Source organism: Lucilia sericata, unplaced genomic scaffold (assembly GCF_015586225.1).
Source record: "Lucilia sericata isolate MDLA Ls3-8-SP2 unplaced genomic scaffold, ASM1558622v1 Contig000616F_arrow, whole genome shotgun sequence".
Lineage (NCBI taxonomy): Eukaryota > Metazoa > Arthropoda > Insecta > Diptera > Calliphoridae > Lucilia > Lucilia sericata.
The window spans coordinates 97259-119675 of record NW_023994622.1 but is presented as its reverse complement, the minus strand read 5'-3'; the positions used below and the strand labels follow the sequence as shown (position 1 = coordinate 119675).

At 30.6% G+C, this 22417-nt stretch overlaps 3 protein-coding genes across 3 annotated transcripts; 2 read left to right on the top strand and 1 right to left on the bottom strand.

Moving 5' to 3' along the window:
• The first annotated feature begins 1756 nt into the window (after positions 1-1756).
• On the top strand, positions 1757-14639 carry LOC119606718 (serine/arginine-rich splicing factor 3). The gene is made up of 3 exons (XM_037960280.1): positions 1757-1947; positions 2167-2639; positions 13183-14639. Exons 1-3 carry the CDS (start codon positions 1945-1947, stop codon positions 13556-13558), a joined length of 852 nt encoding a protein of 283 aa, XP_037816208.1. The 5' UTR covers positions 1757-1944; the 3' UTR covers positions 13559-14639.
• Positions 8748-10890, top strand: LOC119606717 (nucleolar protein 58). Its single transcript, XM_037960279.1, has 2 exons — positions 8748-10180; positions 10399-10890. Exons 1-2 carry the CDS (start codon positions 8910-8912, stop codon positions 10673-10675), a joined length of 1548 nt encoding a protein of 515 aa, XP_037816207.1. The 5' UTR covers positions 8748-8909; the 3' UTR covers positions 10676-10890.
• A 2523-nt stretch (positions 14640-17162) lies between the features above and the next one.
• Positions 17163-19994, bottom strand: LOC119606731 (wee1-like protein kinase). Its single transcript, XM_037960302.1, has 5 exons — positions 19302-19994; positions 18915-19230; positions 18126-18830; positions 17886-18025; positions 17163-17833 (listed from the first exon to the last, which is right to left on the bottom strand). Exons 1-5 carry the CDS (start codon positions 19807-19809, stop codon positions 17682-17684), a joined length of 1821 nt encoding a protein of 606 aa, XP_037816230.1. The 5' UTR covers positions 19810-19994; the 3' UTR covers positions 17163-17681.
• Between the last annotated feature and the right edge of the window lie 2423 nt (positions 19995-22417).

The window sequence follows — 22417 nt, the reverse complement described above, 5'->3', positions numbered from 1 at the left end:
CATTTGTGTACATGTGATGTTGCATCACCCTCGCACTTATGAATTCTATCGACTTTAAAACATATATTTGAGCTGCTCACTCTTTTGTTGTTTACTAATCATGGATGATATAAATATTAGTCATGATTGACTAATCATGCTTGATGGATATATCCATCACAGTTAACAAATAAAAAAATGATGCATTAATCGGTCATTGTTGACTAATCACACTTGATGAATATATCCGTCAAATCTGACGGCTATACCAATTTATAATAAAACACAATTTATTGATATTTTAATATATATATATATATATTTATATATTGTTAATTTTATTAATATAGTAATCATATACATAAATTACCAGTCTTTTCACCATTTTACATATCTCGCAGAATCTTAAGTCCTCTGATGCTCCTATTAATTTGTGGAAATAAGTTGTCTGTAAAGAAATACATAAGTATTCATAAATATCGAAATACAAAAATCATAAGTACATATTTATGTTACCATTGATTGATTAAACTCCGAATTGTTTATCTTCTGATCCACTTCCTGAACTTTTTTCAAATTTAGTTTATAATAATTCTCTTTATTTTTAATAATTTAAAGACTTTGTAATTTTTTTATTTTTTCGCTTCTTGATCTTTGGCTTTCGCAGAAACAATTAATTTGTAACGACGAAAAATACAACTCTGTAACACAGTGACAGTCATTTGATCGGTCATTTGGCTGTCATTGTTGATCAAAATATAAATTTTAATACATTTTAATCAAAATGTAGTTGTTTCATTCTTTCATATGCAAATTCAACCCTATACCACACATTGGGTCAAGTAACGGTCATTTTACCGGTCATTTGACTGTCATTGTTGATGGAATCATCCATTAAATTTTTTTTTCGACAATTCTATAAAAAAAATGTTGCGTGTGTGTTAGTAAAATCATTTTGTATGTGTTAGTTTCGGTCATTCATTTCTTATAGGGGTTTTTACTAAAGATTTCTTGAATGTGGCAATACTATGTTTTGCAGCTTTCCAACGTAATGAAAATATGCTGTTTTTTTTTTTTTGGAAATTTTGCCAAATTACAGATAATTTAAAATATCACAGTTTAAATCAAGGCGAATTCATATAAGGTGGAGTATTTGGTACGCACTGATGTCAAAAACTCTGAGTACGACGATTTCATTAATAAAGTTTGTGAAATTTTTATATTTTATAAAAAATTTAAGAAAATATCCTGAATGGAATAAAGTTTGTTTGAAATGAAAAACATTTTTTCGGCAGATTAATTAATTTTTTTGTGGAAAATATACATAGAAATGTAAAAATTTATGAACAAATTAAATTCCGAATGAAAAAATCTTTGTTGCAAAGATCTACTTCGGCGTATTAATTTTCAAAATTTGGCCATAACGTAAATACATCATATGGGTTTCGCTTTATAGAGATTGTCTACACAATGTAAATATAAAATATAAAACAATATTGTTTAATTAGTTAACATTTAATAGAAAAAATATTTGTCTTATATATATTTAAATATTTATTATTTATTTAAATATTTATTATTTATTTAAATAAAATGCAAGTTTTTCTCTGTTTTAACTGAAATTTTTAACTATAAATGTGTGTAATACCGCTTATGTGAAGTCGCCTTGCATGCCATTTTTATAGCGATTTCTTTAGTGTTGCCAGAAGAAAGAAAGAAAAAGTAGAAGAGAAGAATGTTTAAATTATCTAAATTATCATTATTGTTTCTGCTATTTTATTCGCATTCGGTTTTTTGCGCGTTGTTGCAGCAGAAGAAGAAAAGAAAAAAGCAGAACAGAACAAGATTTTCATTTTCCGATTTTTTCATTTGTGAGCATGTTTTAAGAATTTATTAATTTAGATAATAAAATAAACATAAAATAACTATTACATTAAAACTCTATAAAAATATAATTTTTTGAAAATGGTAAGTGAAAAACTTTCAAAGAATTTAATGCATTAAAAAAGGAATCGATTTTTTATCATTTTCTTTTTAACCCTTGTAAATTTTATACAGGGGGTATTGGCTGCAGACAAAAGAATAGATAAAAATTTTGTGTTTACTCGTTTTGTTTTACTTCCAAAATGAAAACTATGCATTCAAAATTGGCTTGCATATTTGTCTCATTTTTTGTTCTCATTTTAGTCGAAGAAAATGTCTCGTTATCCCAGTGATCGTAAAGTTTATATTGGCGATCTGGGAAATAGTGCTCGAAAGAATGAATTGGAATATGCATTTGGTGCGTACGGTCCATTGCGTAGTGTTTGGATTGCACGCTCTCCACCAGGATTTGCATTTGTAGAATTTGAAGATGCACGTGATGCGGCCGATGCCGTAAAGGGTTTAGATGGTCGTACTATATGTGGCCGCAGAGCTCGTGTAGAATTGTCTACCGGCAAGAGCACAAAAACTGGTGGCGGCCGTAGTGGTGGTGGAGGTGACCGTAGAGGTGGTGGTGACCGTTACGGTGGCAGTGGCGGCAGAGGTATTGGTGGCGGTAGAAATGGAGGAGGTGGTGGCGGTGCTGGTGGAGGCGGTGGTGATAGCAAGTGTTATGACTGTGGAGACCGGGGACACTATGCACGTGATTGTCATCGTCATGGTCGTAGCAGAAGGCGGTAAGTAGTTTTCTTTATGTTTTATGAATTTATTTTAATAGTTTATATACGCTATTTATTATTAGTTTGTTCAAATTCTTAGTTGTCGTTTATTTAGGCAACTATTTCTTTACATATGTCCTATTTTTGGAATTACTCTATAAAATTTTATGTTAAAAGAAGTTTTAAGTTGACCTACATACATACACACTATTCACAAATGGTAAAAAAGGTTACAAATTAAATATTTATTATCAAATAATAGTTCGGTATTTTTTTATGCAAAATGCTCTAAAACAAAAACTCAACTCTAAAATTTCCGAAAGATACCTATCAAACACTTGGTAATGAATAATTCTCACTCGAAAACTTTCTTTTTAATCACTATTTTATACCATCTAATATTACTTTTAAATAATTAATACTTCATATGAAATAGTGATTAAATAGATGCTGACATGTAATCTGTTATGTAAGTGCTTATTTAAGTTTTTTTTTTTACACAAACAGAAAAAACAGTATTTCTGTGTTAAAATCATAAAATACGACACCCATGTTCATATTCCTGCTGATTATTTTTATAACTTTCAAATTCAGTACACAAAAATATAGGTTCCCAGCAAAAAATAATTGATGTCATACTTTACAAACGACATCTTATTCACATCCAAAAATGCGATTACATATGTTTCACTTTTATAAATCAAATATTTCCTTACAAATGAAAACCAAGTTAAAAGTGAGATGTAGTTCAAAGTTGTGAAAATTAAATGAAAACCAAGTTAAAAGTGAGATGTAGTTCAAAGTTGTTAAAATTGAACATCATCCCTCCAATGACACGCTAATGTAAAATTCATAGGGTTTTCATCAAAATTGGAAGTACTTCAAGTACTCAGCAAAAAAAAGTGTGGAAAAAGATGTATTTTCGTCACAATTAGTAACCCGAAGTGCTTCAAATTCGGATGAAAAACCTAAGAAATTGTGAGCAGTACTAGAAGCGAAATTTAATAAATTAGCATTTTGTCTGCATTATTGTCCCTTTCCCGCAGAATTTCGATTCAATGTCGCATTTCCACACAAATTTATTTCAGTACAAAATAACTAACACTCTATTTATTTAAAATTTATGTTCTGAAATCGTATGAAAATCGTACTAAAATTTATTCTAAATATCAATAAAATCTATATCAATGAAAAATTCGAAGAAAAATAACGGTACATAATAAATTTACACTTGAAATGTGCCAAAAACTAACATGTACAAAAGTGTTCGAATAGACCAGAGACCAATATTTTTTTATTAATTCATTACACTATAACGTAGTCTACTAAATATAGAATAAACATGTGAATTTTCTTGAAAATATTTTAGATAGAAACAATTATATGGCCATTTTATTAGAAAATTTACCAATATGAATACACTTTATGTCTCTCTGCAAAATATTTTTCGGATTGGTCCATAATAGGACAAAGCTCCCATATAAGGTCCCCTTCCGAAAATCACTTAAATGCACACAATTAATTAAAAAATATAGATATTGGAATAACATCCCTCTGAAAAATATTTTTCGGATCGGTTAAAGTACATATAAAACACCCTGCGTAATTTGTTCCGGGTCGGTGCATATTTGGTCACAGCTCCCATATAAGGTCCACTTCCGAAAACCACTTATAAGCACATAACTAATTAAGAAATAAAGATATTGACATAAATATGTTTTGTGTATACATATGTATATGACCCTACCAAATGTTTTCCGGATCGGTCAGCAATTGGTCATAGCTACCATATAATGGCCCACTTACAATAACCCCTTAAACGGATATATTTAATTACTGAATGAAGATATCGGTATAAATTTCGTAATTAATGTGTTTAAAGTAGATATAAACTACCCTAAGAAATGTTTTCCTTATCGATCCATAATTGGTCATAGCTCCCATATAAGATCCTTTTCCAAAAATCGCATATTTCATTGATTAATAAAGATCCCGGACTAAAATTTCTTATAAATAAGTTTTTGATATATTCAAATCACTCCGAAATTTTTTTCTGTATGGGCTTTAAAATTTGACATGAGTATTTTTTGTATATATAAATCATTCTGAAAAATGTTAGGATCAGTCCATCATTGGTCAAAGCTCTCATATAAGATCCATTTCCTTAAGTCACTTTACCCCATATATTTCATTAACATACCAAGCATTTTAACAAAATCCGATATGTGTATCTGTAAATCATTCTATTGGACAAATTTAAAACTTCACTGGAACACTTCTCACGATTCCTGAGACATATATTTGAAATATTGTCCATTCAGGCGACGTAATTCATTAGTTTACCGATTACGAAGAAACATTACTCATTTATTTATATAGATAGATTTACATTTTATGTAATTTAATTTTTCTAAAATTATTTGCATTATACTAAAATATTTCGCACAATTTCGTATATATTACGACACAATTTCGTGGTGCGAAATAACGAAGCATTCTTACAAGCTAACGAAAATGAGTTTTTAGATTTTGTAAAAATTTTAATATATCCACTCCAGGAAAATGAATGTGGTACAAAGGTCGTTCCCCGAAATATTTTATTGTATTGGATAATTTGAAAGGAACCTTTGTCATCTAAAAATTTGATTTTTTACGCCGTAGGAATGCTGAAACAAAATTAGACAATTTTTTCAAAATTCAGATGATTCATATCTCGGCAGTTTTGTTCAAAAACTAACAAGTGGACTGAAAAATATATTCACAGATTTTAAAAAGTCGCATGTCCTAACAAATAGCTGGATCATCAGCTACGTGCGCTTTTAAAATACCCAATATTCTATATTTTAAACTGTACCGTATTTCGTCCCACTTTATGCTATTCGGCATTGGTTAAAAATTTAGGAATACAATAAAAGGTCAATTCAAAATGTATAGAAGAAATTTTTCAAATTTCGTTGTAAAACCAACTAAATGTGTAAAAAAAACTGAAAAGAATCGAAACTGAATTTTACGTTAAAAATTGGTATAAAATCAACAAAAAGATATTTGTTGATAATAAATTTAAAATGATTCACTTCTTAGTTTTAATTTTATTACAATAAACACACGCACCAATTTTTTCGAACCCACTCCTTATTAGGTATGGATTACACTTTTTAAATAATTTTCACTAATCCCAGTGTTATTTGGTGTGCTGATTCCGAATATGAAAAAAAACGTTTCACCCACCAATTTTTCACAATTTTATATTTTAATCTTTCTGACTGTATACTTGAGTCCCAAATATAAAATTCTCTAATTTTATAGAAGTTGCGAAGAGTGGTCGTCTCTGCCTCAAGACTTATACGTAAAGTTATAGAAATGTATTTTGGAAAAATTAAATGCGATAGGACCTCGTTAACAGGTGGCACCACCAGATAGATAAAACAATTATCTTTGTGGATTTTAATAGTAAATCATTGGAATATATAATCGATTATCGTTCCAATAAGATATAAAACACAAAAATCGGTCAAAAATTATTAAAAATTTCTAAAAAATCGCTTAAATGAGAAATAAAAAAAACAAGTTAGAGTGCTATATTCGGCTATGCCGATTCTTAAATACCCTCCACCAGCAAGCTACTTTTTATTAAAACCCATTTAACTATCTAATTTGTAGATAACTTGACAACATTTTTGTTTCCGTAGTAAGGGTACTAACATTTATGCATATGTGGAACTAATTTTGATTAGGTTCATAAAATTTTATACTAATAGTCCAGTTGCAAACACTTTATTATAATGATTTATCTATACATAAACATACTCATGTCGAATATTATCTGGATATAATCATTTAATAATGAATTAAGTGGTATTAAGTGATTTTCAGAAGTAAAATTCCGTATAACGATTGATATATACAAAATACACATTTATGTCGAATTTTATACCGATGTTTTTGATTGTCAATGTGCGTTTAAGTAATTTTCAGGAATTATCCTTATATGGGAGTTGTGACCAATTATGGACCGATCAAGAAAAAATTTCGTTAATGATTTATATGAAAAAAAAATTAAGTCGAATATTACTCCAATAGATTTATTAATTAATTAAATATGTGAGTTTAAGTGTTTTTCGAAAGTTGACTTTATATAGGAGCTATGATCAATTACGGGCCTCTCCAGGAAAATTTCGTAGAGTAATTCATATGTATGTACACAAAACATATTTGTGTCAAAATAGCTTTATTTGACAAAAAATATGTGAGTTTAAATGATTTTCGGAAGAGGGCCTTATATGGCAGCTGTGACCAATAATGGACCGATCCGGAGAAAAATTGGTAGAATGATTTATATGTATACAAAACATATTCAAGTTTTTTTTATCAATGTTATAGCTTTATTTATCAATGAAACATATGAGTTTAAGTGATTTTCGGAAGTTGACCTTATATGGGAGCTATGACCAATAATGGTCCTATCCGAAAAAATTTCGTAGAGTGATTCATATATAGACAAAACATATTTGTATTAAATTTTATCAAGATACCTTTATTTGACAATCAAATATGTGCATTTAAGTGATTTTCGGAAGTGGGCCTTATATGGGAGCTATGACTAATAATGGACCGATCCGTAAAGAAATTTGGTAGAATGATTTGTATGTACACAAAACATATTCAGCTCGAATTTTATCACAAAAGCTTTATTTATCAATGAAATATATGCGTTTAGGTGATTTTTGGAAGTGGACTTTATATGGGAGCTATGAGCAGTTGTGGACCCACATAGATCTACGTTGGTAGTATGATTTCTATTCATATTATATTTGTATGTACAAAATTTTGTGCTGATACCGATATATTTGAGGGAGTTATTAACGATAAACTAATTTACGGGAATATACACCCTTTTTATGGGGGCTATGGGAAATATTGGATCAATTGTTATGAGTTTGAACATACTTGATCCCTGCCACAAAATAACGTGCGACAAAATTCATCGAAATATCTTTGTTAGTTTCTGAGAAAACTACTTAAGAATTAGAAAAAAACGTTATTTTTTTCGAGGTAGTCTGAAATTTTTACTCATAACTTTTTACGTCGTGAACCCATTTTACTGATATTCAATACCAAACTGTACCGTATAATAAAGAATATTTTGGGCGAATTTCGTGAGCGTGATTTACACAGACAGATAGACAGACAGACAGCTAAATCGACTCAGAATTTCATAAGGATCAAGAATATATGTATGTATATACTTAGTTGGTCTGAATATTTCTTGGTGTTACACACGGAATGACAAAGTTATATATACCCTATATCACCACTGATGGTGGTGGAGGGTATAAAAATTTGGGAAATATTCTAATAAAACTACGTCATTACGTTTAATATACATATTCGTATTAATGTGAGTTTTTATCCTCATTACACAGCGTAGACGGCTGTTTCAAAAATCCAGTTTCAAACTTTTAGCGATTTTGTTAAGCTAATTTTAAAGAGAATCTCCGCGTGACTCATGGACAATAAAGAAATTAGGACGATATCTCTCACAGATTAGCGGTACCTGGGATTTGAATTTTGAGGATTTCGGAGTAAACAATTTTTGTTTAAAATTTTTGAAAAACAGGCGTTATTCTTTACTGTTATGCATTTTATATAAAACTTTAAAAGAAAATATATTTCAAGATAATAGGAAACATACATCTGAAGTTTTAGTAAAATCCAATAATGTTAACCCATAAACTGTGAGGTCAAACTCAAGCTATGTAATATTGGAAAATTCTCTTGAAACCATAGTGAAATATTATTATGTTTTCAACTGATTTAAATGAAACATATGAAAAATATATAATAAAAAATTTAAATTAACCGTTAAACGTAAACATGTTATTAAAATTATGTATATAAAATGTCCGTAATATATGAACGAAATAAATCTTTTTGCGAGTGTAAAATCATATATGAATGTAAAATTTAAATTAATAATTATTTTAACGTTTAAATGGTATTAAGTATGGTAACATCGAGTGCCTGACATTTTCACAAGCAAATGCTTGTGCTACTGTCACATTAACAGAAATGACAACCAGGGGGCGCTAGTGAGCTTAGTAAAAATTCATCTACACACGTGTTTTCTCTATATCTGCCTTCATTTTGGATTTTCAACGAAAGCGCGTGGACTTATATTTTTCCACGACTGCATGTTGGAATAAAAAAAGTTAATTTTTAAAAGTGTTGAATTAAAAAAAATAAATAAAATTTATTAAAAGTGTAATTAATTAAAAGAAAAACACAAAAATGTTTGTGCTTTATGAAACGCCGGCGGGCTACGCAATTTTCAAATTAATGGATGAGAAGAAAATGCAAGAAGTAGATAACCTATATTTGGAATTCCAAACGCCCGAAAAAGCCAACAAATTGTTAAAACTGAAGCATTTTGAAAAATTCAACGACACTACAGAAGCTTTGGCCGCTGCCACTGCAGCCGTGGAGGGCAAAGTCTCAAAACCATTGAAGAAGACTTTGAAGAAGTTGCTCGGCGATGAAGTACAGGAATCATTGTTGGTCGCCGATGCCAAGTTAGGTAATGCCATCAAAGATAAGTTGTCTGTGCAATGTGTCTACAATACTGGAGTCCAAGAACTGATGAGATGTATTAGACAACAAGCCGATAGTCTTTTGGGTGGATTACCTAAAAAGGAAATGACCGCTATGGCCCTAGGTTTGGCTCATTCACTGTCACGCTATAAGTTGAAATTTTCACCTGATAAAATTGATACTATGATTGTGCAGGCACAATGTTTGTTGGATGATTTGGATAAGGAATTAAACAACTACATGATGAGAGCACGTGAATGGTACGGATGGCATTTTCCCGAGTTGGGTAAGATTATAACAGATAATATAGCCTTCGCAAAAACTATTAAACTCGTGGGTACCAGAGATAACATGGCGGCCGCCGATTTGTCTGACATTTTACCCGAAGATGTAGAGGAGAAAGTCAAAGAAGCTGCTGAAATTTCTATGGGTACTGAAATTTCCGAAGAAGATATTATGAATATTCAATGTTTGTGTGATGAAATTTTATCCATTAATGACTACCGAACACATTTGTATGACTACCTCAAGACACGTATGATGGCTATGGCACCAAATCTAACAGTTTTGGTTGGTGAAACTGTAGGAGCCCGCTTAATTGCTCATGCTGGTTCTTTAATAAATCTCGCCAAACACCCCTCATCGACTGTACAAATTCTCGGTGCTGAAAAGGCTTTGTTCCGTGCTCTTAAGACTAAGAAAGACACACCTAAGTATGGTTTAATCTTCAACGCTCAGCTAGTCGGTCAAGCCAGTTTAAAGAACAAAGGAAAAATGTCACGTTCTCTTGCTGCTAAAGCATCGCTGGCGACACGTGTTGACGCTTTTGGTGAAGAAGCCACCTTCGAATTGGGTGCTGCCCATAAAGTCAAATTGGAATCTAGACTGCGATTACTCGAAGAAGGAAACCTACGCAAACTTTCGGGAACTGGCAAAGCTAAAGCTAAATTTGAGAAATATCAAGCTAAAAGGTTAGTATTCGAAAGAATTAAGTTGATTTATTGTATTGTTACTTTTCAAAATGATGATACCACAAAGGTTTCGCATTTGTCTGAAGATAAAAATAGCAATGATGATAAACCTTGGCTGTCTGAAGAAAAGAAAACAATAAATAAATCTTACTTGATTTTTAGATATTTTTGAGAATTGATTTCAAATATTAACATATTTTTGTTGTCTTGATCAACAGCGAGGTATTTACTTATCAACCTGAGGCTGACAGTACTCTATCTGTGAAGAAACGAAAACACTCTGAATCGGCGGCTGACGTTTCCACCCCAGTTAAGAAGGAAAAGGTTGAAGAGGTACAAGAACAGGTAGAAGAAACACCCACTACTTCCGAAAAGAAAAAGAAGAAGAAGAAGAATAAAAATAAGGACCAAGAAGCCCCAGAAGCACCCACAGAAGAAACGCCCGCTAAGAAAAAATCAAAAAAAGTTAAAGAAGAAACTGTTGATTCAGATTAAATAGAATTAGAGTTTCACTAATTTAACTTTAAACCACTGTTAGCCATTAGTGTTTTTATTTTAATATACAACTTCCCGTAGCTTTAAGTTATTGAGTCTTTTTTTTTTATTAATCCTATTATACATTAAGTTAATGTATTATTTTTATAAATATACATACAATTGTAAAAAAACCACACAAGTTGAAAAAAAGAAAATATAAAAATGTAACCATATGATTTTTATGATGTAATTTAAGGGGATGTCTTTGAAAAGCCATTCAAGAGGGTTTTTGAAGGTGCATTAATGTTGAAATTTACAAACTATGAACAGACTTCTTTCGGAATACAATAAGTTTTTAACATACATGTGCAGTATTAATTGACATTTCGACTGCTATGAGGACTGCAAAACCCTTGAGGCAATGGATGACTATCACTAAGGGCGGTTTTTTCTAATAAATATAATCTACATTCTTTGTTTAAACCTAGTTTAATCCATATTTTGTGTTTTGCAATAATCAGTTAAGTTACTTGTTATCTTATTTTAACTGAGTTTTATTGGCCAATGAAGCCTACGTTATAAGTGAGAAAACATAATCAACAAAAACAATAAAATGATCAATTCGGAAGAAGAAAAACTTATTTATTTTAAGTAAATAGTAATTTTTGATTTGTTTTATCAATATTATTATTGTTTTAAATGTTTTTTATTTTTTTTTTTTCTAAAAATGTACATTTTACAAAAGAAATATTTGCGAAAAAAAACAGCTGAGCATTGTTTATGTTTTTGACTGAAAACTCATCGGTTAAAGTCCGCCTAAATTTGTTCCGAGTTTTGTTCAAATTGTTTTTGATTTAATGTAAAATCACCTACATATAACTATAAAATGACACTCGGTCAACTTTTCAATCAGTATTCTGCATTTCGATTCGACTCTCCGCCACAAATACACACATTCGTAAAGCATTGAAATGGAATTGCTTCTTCTTTTTCATATGATTCAGTTTTTTTTTTTGAAATATCTTTTTTCGATCGTTGCGTAACTAAATGCGTAAACGTAATCGAAATGCAGAATAGGGGTGAATATTTTCGCCACTCGATAATAATTTATTATTTACAGGATATTGAGAAAACGACGTATAAAACGTAAAGATTGTAATGAAAATTAATTAAATTCGTTAATTCTGTGGTAAAAAGGCAAAAGTAGAAGTTGTTTTTTTGTATTTTTCAGGAGAACGTTTTTTTTTTTTAATTAAAATCCAGTACAAAACTTAGTAAAATACATTTAAAAATTTTGATGTTTTCAAAAGTTCTGAACCGATATCTATGAAAAATTGACACAATATAGAGTTGAGTATGGAGATTTCAAAAATGCGAAAACATGATTTTTGCATATCTTGAGATATGTACTTTTTCATTTCTGCCACAGAATTGTTTTTCGTTAAAAACAAATATTTAAAATTGTTTGTGTTTTTAATAAGCCGCCAACATTTGTATGCAAAAAAGGTTAAAAAAGTAAGAAAAGGGAACGCAAGTGCACAAATAATCTCATACCATTGTTGTTAATCTATGGAAGATAGACTGCTAAATTTCTTTAACTTTATCCATTAATTTTGGACACTGAATATTATCTCCTTTTTCATAGATTATAATAGATTTGAAACGACCGATAGTCTTAATGATTGTTAAACTCTGGGAACAAGACTCAACTCCTTATGACACTTACATCCCGAAAAAATTTAAGGTGCCCTAAGGAATATTTGTACAAGGCGATCTAGCAATGATCCAAACAGCTGCTTAAGTTAAAGAACCAGCAGTAAAAATATTGAAGAGCAAATTGAAACAAATTCATACATACATACATAGTTCGCGAAATATTCACTCCTATTCTGCATTTCGATTACGTTTCTGCATTCAGTTACGCTGCGATCGAAAAATGGTATTCCAACAAAAAACGGAATCGTAAGAAAAAGAAGAAGCAATACCATTTTATTTCAATGCTTTACGATTGTATGTATTCTGCATTACGATCGTAACTACGTTTTTCTAAGTTGTTATTTTAGTGACGGAGCTTCGAATCGATATGCAGAATACTAAAGATGCCAAACGGAGAAAATATCGATTCGAATTGAAATGCAGAATAGTGGTAATTAAAAATAACTTTTAAACAGATTATATGATTTGAAATATGAAATCAAGGGACATAAAAACCGTTTATTATCAAGTAAAGACTATCATAATTTTTAATAATTATGGCATTCTGATATCTAACAAGATATATAGTATATTTTAACTAGAATTTCGAAATCGAAATGTGTATTCCATACGAAAGCTAATTCGATAAATTTTAACTTATCAAATATTCGTGAAAACATTAGTTTTTATTTTTACGTTTACAATAAAATTTAGCTTTTACAAGGTTTAAGTAATAACTTTTATTAAAGTTTTAAGAAAAACTAAACTGAATAAATTCTTAAAAATTATAGTAATTTTTCCTTTTTTTTTCTATCTCTTTTAACTTACAGTCATACACGCAGTCGTTCACGTAGTGCATCGCGAGGTCGCAACAGGTCTCACTCACGATCAGCATCAAGATCCCATAGTCGTTCTGTGTCTGCAACTAGAGAAACATCACGCAAAGCTAGAGAAACTTACGGTCGTACTAGAGAAAATGGACGTGGTGAAAATGGTGATTCTTATCGATACAGTGATGATGAACGTAACGGAGGAGCTGGCGCCGCTGCTGTAGATTCACCATCGCCTAAGCGACGTTACGAAGATGATTCACCATCACCGAAACGAAGCACTCATTCAAAACGTAGTCGCACAGAATCTCGTAGACATGGCGGAGGCGGTGGTTCTTCAATTTCTCGTTCGCGCTCAAACTCACATAGAGATTAGCAATTACTGAGCAAAAATCAATTAGCAGCTTATATAAAGTAAAAATTTTATAAAATCCCAAAAAGAGTACATTTTTCGATTTTCAAATTTTTACTTATTTAAGGTTATAAATAATACATATTATATTAAACATAAACAGCTGCTAAAGAATAAAAGAACCTAGAATATAGATGTTACACTACTAAACATTTTTTAGAAAAAAAAAAAAAACACAAAAAACAAAAACAAGAAGAAAAGAAACATTTTTTGAAATACACTGTATAGAAGTGTTGAAACTTTTATGCCAGTATTTAGTGAAAAGACTTTAAATTTGCAAAATAACATTTTTTATTTTATTTTAATGAGTTTTCTTTTATAAGTTTATTCCTTATTTATATATACTATATATTTTAAATTATGTATTTTCGGACAAAGCTGCTTTTATTAGTTTTATTTATTTAAAGCAAACACCAACTAGAATAGCAGCAGCCAAAAACTAAGTCATACATTAAAGTCATTAACCAACAAACAAAAAATAATAATCTTCAAATCTTATAATTTTTACTTGAATCATTTTACTTCTGCCATATTTAGTCATCTATTCTTGAAATTTAGTTTAAAATTTAGAAGACTAAATATAAAGTCGAACTTCCTACTTTTACCACTTCCATGTAAGCAAAAATCAATATTTAACTATTCATGATTTGAATCGTATTGTATTATAAAACATTATATATAAAAAACTAAATGAATTTGTATTTCCAAATATATACTTCAAAATATTATAAAACATATACAACATTCATCATCCATGATATACATACATGTTTTTACACATCCTTACACATGCTATGTTGATTGATTGAACGAAAGCAAATAAATTGTAATTATAACAATATAAATTATATTTCATATACTTTTTTATTTTTCTTTAAAATTAAGTCCCTCTTTTAAGTATGAAAATTTAAGAAAAATAAAATCACCTTAAGAATTAATAGAAATAAACAGTTAAATCAACCCATACACTTCCTAATAAAATGTCATTTTGATTTGTACCATTAAGCATAATTTTTGATCAATAAATGATAAAGAGTAAAATCCATTAACAACGTTTTTTTTACTATTCCTTCCACACTTTATTTACTAGTGTCATTGCCGTAGTCTTAAGTCAATGGTGTCTCCGTTTTGAAGTGTTATTCCATTAGCAATCATCAGATGCAGTTTCCTACATATGTTGCTTACATTATTTTGCAATGTTTTCATTACATATGTCCATAGACTTCGTTAAATTCAAATAAAATTCGATCTAGATTGAATTTTGACAAACGAAAAAAACGCTTTGGTAAAATTTGATGAGGATTATTATATACATACGTTTGTAATAACTAAATTATGTTATGTTAAAAATTTCCAGAAAATATAAAACTTTAATTGCTTTTGCTGCTACACAAAAATCTGATATGTAATTGAAAGCGTCTTTCGAAAACCTTTCTTATGATACTAAAATTTCACATCTTTCTTTGGAAAAATATGAAAAAATTATGAAAAACTCAAAAAAGACCTTTTTATTCTTTGGTTCAGCTCACCAAATATTGACAGCAGGACAAATGGTATCTTAGAGTGAACTAAATTTTCACTTCCGCCGGGAACATCAGTCGATTTACATACATACATATATAGCAATCCTGCCTGTCTGTGCAAAACATGCTCATGTTAAAACGAAATCTCTTAGAGCATTGGATTGTCACACGGTACACTCGCACCTAGTTGTAGATTGCAGAAATGCCCTTAGGGACATTATGAGACTGTTTGTCATTAGATTGTGTTGGGTGCCAGGGCACTGTAATGTGCATGGTAATGAGGTTGCGGACGAACTAGCTAGATTAGGTTCGGACCTTGATATAGATGACAGGGAAAGGATGGTTAAACCACCCATTTGTCACTATAATAGGTTGATATTCGAAAGAATACGTGATATCATTAACCAGTCCTGGAATAGTAGATTGGATTGCAAAATATCAAAGGCCCTGTGGCCAAAACTTGATATGGGTGCTACCAAAATACTTATAAGACTGGACAGACGCAGTCTAAGGGTTCTGATAGGGATTCTAACTGGACACTGCTCAGTTAGAACCTTTGTTAGTAAGTGGGACAGTAGTGTACCGGACTATTGCAGGTTATGCGAGGATGAGGAGGAAGTAGAGACGATCGAGCATATTATTTGCCAGTGTCCTAGGATACAGAACCTCAGGTTGAAATGGCTAGGGAATAGGTTCCATGGCGAACTGGAGGAAATTGCGGGACTTAACCCTCGCAGTCTACTAGGTTTTGTCAAGGGAATTAGTCACTTCTTTAACTGGGCTTTATAGGGGGACATGGATTTTTTTTCTTGTGTTATGGTAGTGTTTTGGCTTCTCTGTTTTTGAATCTTCACTTCTTGAAGGGAATCACAATGGACCTTATGGTCTCCGAGTGGATATACACCGTTTTTACGGTGTATAACCCTTCCTAACCTAACCTAAAACGAAATAATATAAATTAATGAGATTCAGTCAATTTGTCTGTTGCAAGGTTGCAAGGTTTACAATAAGCCATTCCCGTCCGTTTCAATGTATTTTGTTGTTTTTCTGATTTCTGACTAAAACCTGCAAAACTGACAAATATGGAAACAGACATATTATAATGTGTAGAAATGTATTTCTATGTTGAAAGATTTATTTCAGAATGAAAAATTTTTAAATATTTTTTCATACAATATTTCAAAAACCTACTTATACAAAATTTACAAACTTCAATCAATATTTAACAAAGTATATAAAAACAAGTTTGTATTAACAATATTCCAATATAATGTTGCATTTCATAGCATACCTTAAGGCATTATTAAAATGTATTGAATGTTAAGGACGCGATAAATTTAAAATAACTTATTGTTTGTTAAGTTTTTACAGCAGTCGTGATTCAGGTGTAAGTTGGGGAACAACTCTTATTTTATAAGGACGGTCAGGGTTGTCTTTGTTGCCAAGCTTTCGAAATAATTGCGTCTCACTCGCTCTAATTTAATGGATTACTTCGTATAAATGTTTCCAAGTTGTGCGTTGTTTGCATTAAACGCGTGCTTTCATTTTACCTCAGAGTGAGGTTATGTGGAGATCACTTAAATCTGGAGGAGACCATATAATACCTTTGATTCAACTAAGTTTGGTGCTATATAAAAGTATAGGTTGTTTTATGGGGTTTCTCCGGACACACTTGTAATAACCTAGCAATATGAGTGCTTGATGCATCGACATCCTAATTATCATCCAAATACAGGCCTGTCACAGAATTTCATTCCGATCGAAAGTGGAATTGTCTTCTATAATTTTCTTCTTCAAAAAAGGAAAATTACAACTTTTTCAGAATGAAACCACTTCACATTTTCAACGTGGACTTGACAATAGTTTTAATGTATATGACGGCCACACATTTGGTCAATGCAATTTATCTATCATCCGTCGTCACCAAATAAAATACACCACCTTATCATTGTTAATTTTTTTTTATTTTTAATAATATAAAAAATAGCTTAACAAATAATTATTAATAAATTTAATTTTAACACAAAAAAATTAATTCAAATATAACATACAAAATAAGGAGATGGGGGACAAGAGGAAAATTAATACAGAAGACAAAAAATGATTCGTTACGAATAAAGTAGTGCAACATTTTTATTATTAAAAGTGTTAACAGTAAACAAAGTGTAGCATAAAGAAATAAATATAAATACTGTATTAATTACTATTAAAAAATATTATATATTTTCTTATTTACAGGATGTTTTTCATTGAAATTAAATTTTATTTTGATAATAAAAAAAGCGAAAAAAAGGAAATGTTACAAAAAAAACATAATAATACTTCGAATACAAAAATTCAAAGTGCATAAAGAGGGGGCACTTATATTTTAAATAATAATAAAAGCGGTTCTTGTATTAAGGACTGCTGCGCGAGAGATTGGAATAACGTTTGTTAGACAAATTTCACAATTTATATTATTTAATGAAATTAAATGATTTAAAACATATAAACTAATAAAGCAAAATAATAATAATAATAAAATAAAAAAGAAAACACACACATAATTATAATGAAATAACAAATTAATATTTTAGATTATTAATAACATTTTTGTTGCGATCACGAAGACTTTCCATCTTGGAATTCAGACAGGGCGTACGCTTTTTGCGTGTACATGAACGAAGGCAACGCTGATCAGCCATCACTTGAGGACTATTAAAACTGGAATGATTGCCTATAATAAATAGAGTTAAATATTATAGGAGACAGATATTTTTTTTATTTACCTTTTGCATTATGTTCATAAGCTTTAATGGTTTTCCGCGCTTCCCTTAGTTTTCGTAATAATATTTCATTTTTACGTTTTTCTATAGTTAATTCTTGGCTTAACTGAGCTTTGCTCTTTGATTCCAATGAATTTAAAACGCTAAAATGAAAAAAATATAAATATATATTACATGTAGTTTTTTTGAATAAAATATTTATAACTTAAGAAAACTTCGAGAGAAAATCTCTTAAATACTTACGAATGATTAAAAATCGATGTAGATGATGGTCTCTTCTGAGGATCTGGATGAGTCATCACTTTAATTAGATCATTAAATTCTCGACTTAATGTTGGTATATCTGGTACTTTGCCATCTCTTAGGTCATGCCATTCGGGTCCATTTTTTGGTAGCGGTCCTCCACCAGCCGCTTCATATAACGTTAGACCCAATGAAAATATATCAGCCTTAAACAGATCTGAAAAGTCATCATCTAAGATTTCCTTAGGTAAATAGCGGCAATCTCCCTCCTCCACACACGGTTCATTGACCGACGTCACATGTCCCAGATCACCAATTTTGTAAGTTATCAACCATTCGGAATTGCTTAGTTCTTCATAGATGCCATCCATGCCTGTTTCGTAGCACTCTTTGGTCAATGGGGGCATTGATGTTTTATGTACTGATGGTACTTTTGTTAGAAATATATTGCCCGATTTCAGATCCATATGTACCAAATCGTTGGAGTGTATATAACGTAAGCCTTCGGCAACATGTAACAATAAGATTCTTAATTCTGATTCCACCAGAGATCGCTTTTGTAGGAGAGACTGTAGGCTGCCGCCATTACAATATTCATTTTGTATAAGCATATGATTATCTTCCGCCCAGGCGGAATAATAACGCACAACATTATCGTGTTTACCCAATACTGCATGTGCCCAAACCTCATTAAGAGCTTGTTTTCTGGAATTGTAAAAACATCATTGATTTATAAATAAAAATTAGAATATTCAAAAAATTTTAATTGATTGTCTTTGAAATACTTACTCAAAAGAACTACCTGCTACTGGTTTAATGCTCTTTTTAATGGCATAAATACAACCATCTAGGCGGTTGAGACATTGATACACCATACCAAATTCTCCAATGCCAATCACTGATAACTCAACAAATTCCTTTTTATAGCGACTAATGTTTGTATCCTGCAAAGCTAAACGCTTTGGTGCTTGATGCATTTCTGGCGCTTGTTCACAATCGTTGACTAAGTCCTCGTCACTGTTGAGAAACAATTGCAATGATCTATTACTTAGATTCTCCCGTCCAAATTGTGTACGACAACGTTTCTTATTGTGAGCCATTAAACCTTTAATAAGAATATGAAAAGGAAGAAACCTGTTTAAACTATTCCAGTTTATATTCATAACAAATACTTACTATCTGGTGTAAAGGGATTCACATTAGCCGTTTGCTGTTGCATGACATGATCCAAAGTTCTGTTATGCAAAGGCAGAGAACGCGGCCTTTCTACTGTCTTTAGGAATAAGGATTCTTGTCTTTTTGTCACATCTGCTGCAGCCACCGCTGAGAGATGATTTAAACATTTACCAGATGATTTTTCCAAAATTGTTTTAGGTGTAGCAGGAGTATCGAACAATCTTAATGCTCTTACTTTACGGTAGGGTGGTGATATAGACATTGTTGTTGGTGTCTCAGACTTTTGTGTGGTTTTTATTGTTGTATCACTTTCAAGTATATTTCTTCTTAAATTAAATTTTTGTTTGACAATTACTTTCGATGATTCTTCCGCTTCTTCGTCTTCATCTTTGCTAGGTGAAGCAAAGCGTAGTTTTCTTGGCAATATAGCACATACAGGCGAAGAGGGAGAACGCATTTCGATACTTGAATCCATTTGCTCAATTGAGCCACTGTTGCGAAATGCCATTATAAAAAGGCTTTCTTTTAAGTTTTTTACACAAATTCTTTCCAGTTTTTCACTTATGCAGGCACAATATTTATTTTTATTTCAATAAGAACAATTAAATTGCTGAAATAAATGATAAAATGCTTAAATAAAACAAATCACAAAGAAATTGAAATTAAAACTCAAAAAATTGGTTAATAATGTGAAGTTGGCTGCAGTTAATTGGACTAATAAATAGCAAAAATACAACCCTGTTAGTGTGGTGAGTTTTAATTAATCAGCAGGGTGTGTCAAGTATACATTTATATTTATAGCAATTAATCGTTGAAATTTGAAGTCAAAATGAAAATAATCGATTACATATACATACATATTAACAAATTCGAAAGGGGATAAAGTCGACTTTATAAATAAATGTCGAAATAAGTCGAAGAGTGATAAGTCAAAAATGTCGATAATATAAAATTATTAAATACTAGGATTTTACAAAACGAACAATCAATTTTTATTGAAAAAGTCGACTATTTTGTTCAAAAAGTTGGAAAGCCGATTATCTTGTAGAAAAAGTTAAAAGGTCGTCATTGTAAATAAAAGCCGAATTAGAAAAGTAAAACCATATTGCCAGATATACAATTTTAAAGCTAAATTCAAAAAATCAATTTTGTTTGAACTTTTATGGTTTGTGCTCAAACTAAATCAATTTTGCCCCTATAGATAGTCGATTAATGTCGATATATGTATGTATGCCAGCCTGTCAGTCTGTCTGTATGTTAGTTAAAATCAGTTTTTTGAAGACAGCAGATATCTTCGGGATACAAATTATTAGCAATTGTGCCAGACATGCTTTCGAGAAGTTTTCTATTTAAAATCAGCAAAATTGGGCAGTAACTAACGGACATATCCGAAAGAAATCTGAGACAATCTCTGAAATGCCATGAAAAATTAGACTTTTGCATGCATGCTTAGACAAAAAGAAATATCAACTTCATCATATGGAAAAGTATAATTTGCTCTCTGGGTTAAAAATTGTTTGAACTACATTGTTACGTAACCTTGTCTTTCTCTTCGGTGACCAACGATGCCGCCTCTTGCCAGCTCAGACTTCGGCGTGGGAACTCAACCCGCATCTACATCACCTATGGCTCGTCACAACAAAAAAAAATATTTCACTCTAAACATACAAATCCCTAACTATACATATTATTTTACAACACCAACATATTAACAATGGGTTTAGATGTTAATCCCATCCTCGTCGCCCACCCTACCTAGGTCATTTTCATGAATTATGACCCCTTCTCAAATTCGTTAACACATTCAACCACTCACCATTTAACGCAACTCACACATCTTCGGCCCACTGTACCTGTAACAATTAAACTTTAAGGACACATTTTGTAACAATTAATCTTTTCAAAAATCACATTTATTAACTAATTTAAACAATAAACATAAATAAAAGCTTAATACTAAATTTTGTGTTAAATTATCTATTAGCAAATAAAGGTCTTTATCAATTTCATTAAAATTGGTCAATCCTAAGTAATTTGTTTCTCTTTTAATTTTCGTTTATAATATTATTTTTATAGTGAAGAATAAAAAAAATCTTTTTCTTTTTAATTAATAATAATATAAATTAACCGAACGGTCTTTTCAACCTTATTTCGTTTCGTTTTCTCTTTTTTTTTTTTATAATCTTTCTTGTAAATCAAAAAAATTAAACAATGTGGAATTTTTTTATATAATAATTTTCTGATCTTTATAAATACCAAAAGACTGAAAAATTCCTACAATATATATTGGTTTTTCATAGGATGAGAAACTATAATATTGTGGCTTTCATTAACATCATTTAGTTGTTAAACAACGATAAAATTGAATGAAACTATTAAAAAGGAAATAAAACTTAATCTCTAAGGAAATGAAACTTAAACTAAACAAATTCACTTAATCTACACTATAATAAAAAAAAAATCAAAATTATAACAATAGGCCTACGGAAGGATCACTAAAAGAACGTTATTAAGAGTTTCACTTGTACTCAAATCTTATCCGTTTTAATTTTTGCTAGTACTCTCTTTGATATCCCTAAAGGAGCTCCCTGAAAGATATATATATGTCAAGAATACGATAATCTACTTCTTGATTCTTTTTCCTTTTTTTTTTTTATCTTTAACGATCTTTTTCTACACTATTCTTTTAGATAAATCCCTTCACAAACATTAAATGACAACAAATTTATCTATAATAAATCTTAACAATAAAAAAAAACAACATATCTTAATAAAAACATAAATAAATTAACCTACCCTAACTAGTATTGCCCTAATGCCTTTTTGCTATAAACGTCTAATTATGGATTTTAATTGTATGGATCCTATTTAGGTTTAGGTTCTCAACCAAGGTTCTTGCCCCGACTTATTTATCTTGTGGATAGAATTTATCCTCGGATTTTCACAACTAGGTGGCGTATTCCATTCAGAAATTACCGGGCTACCAATATATTTTCTACTTAGACATATACGGTATTATCTTTCTGTATTACCTTTCTTTTTCTTTAAAATTTGAATATTCTAATTCCAATTGTGTGTCTGTCCTGTGGGATGATATGGCCGAGTATTCGCAAGCT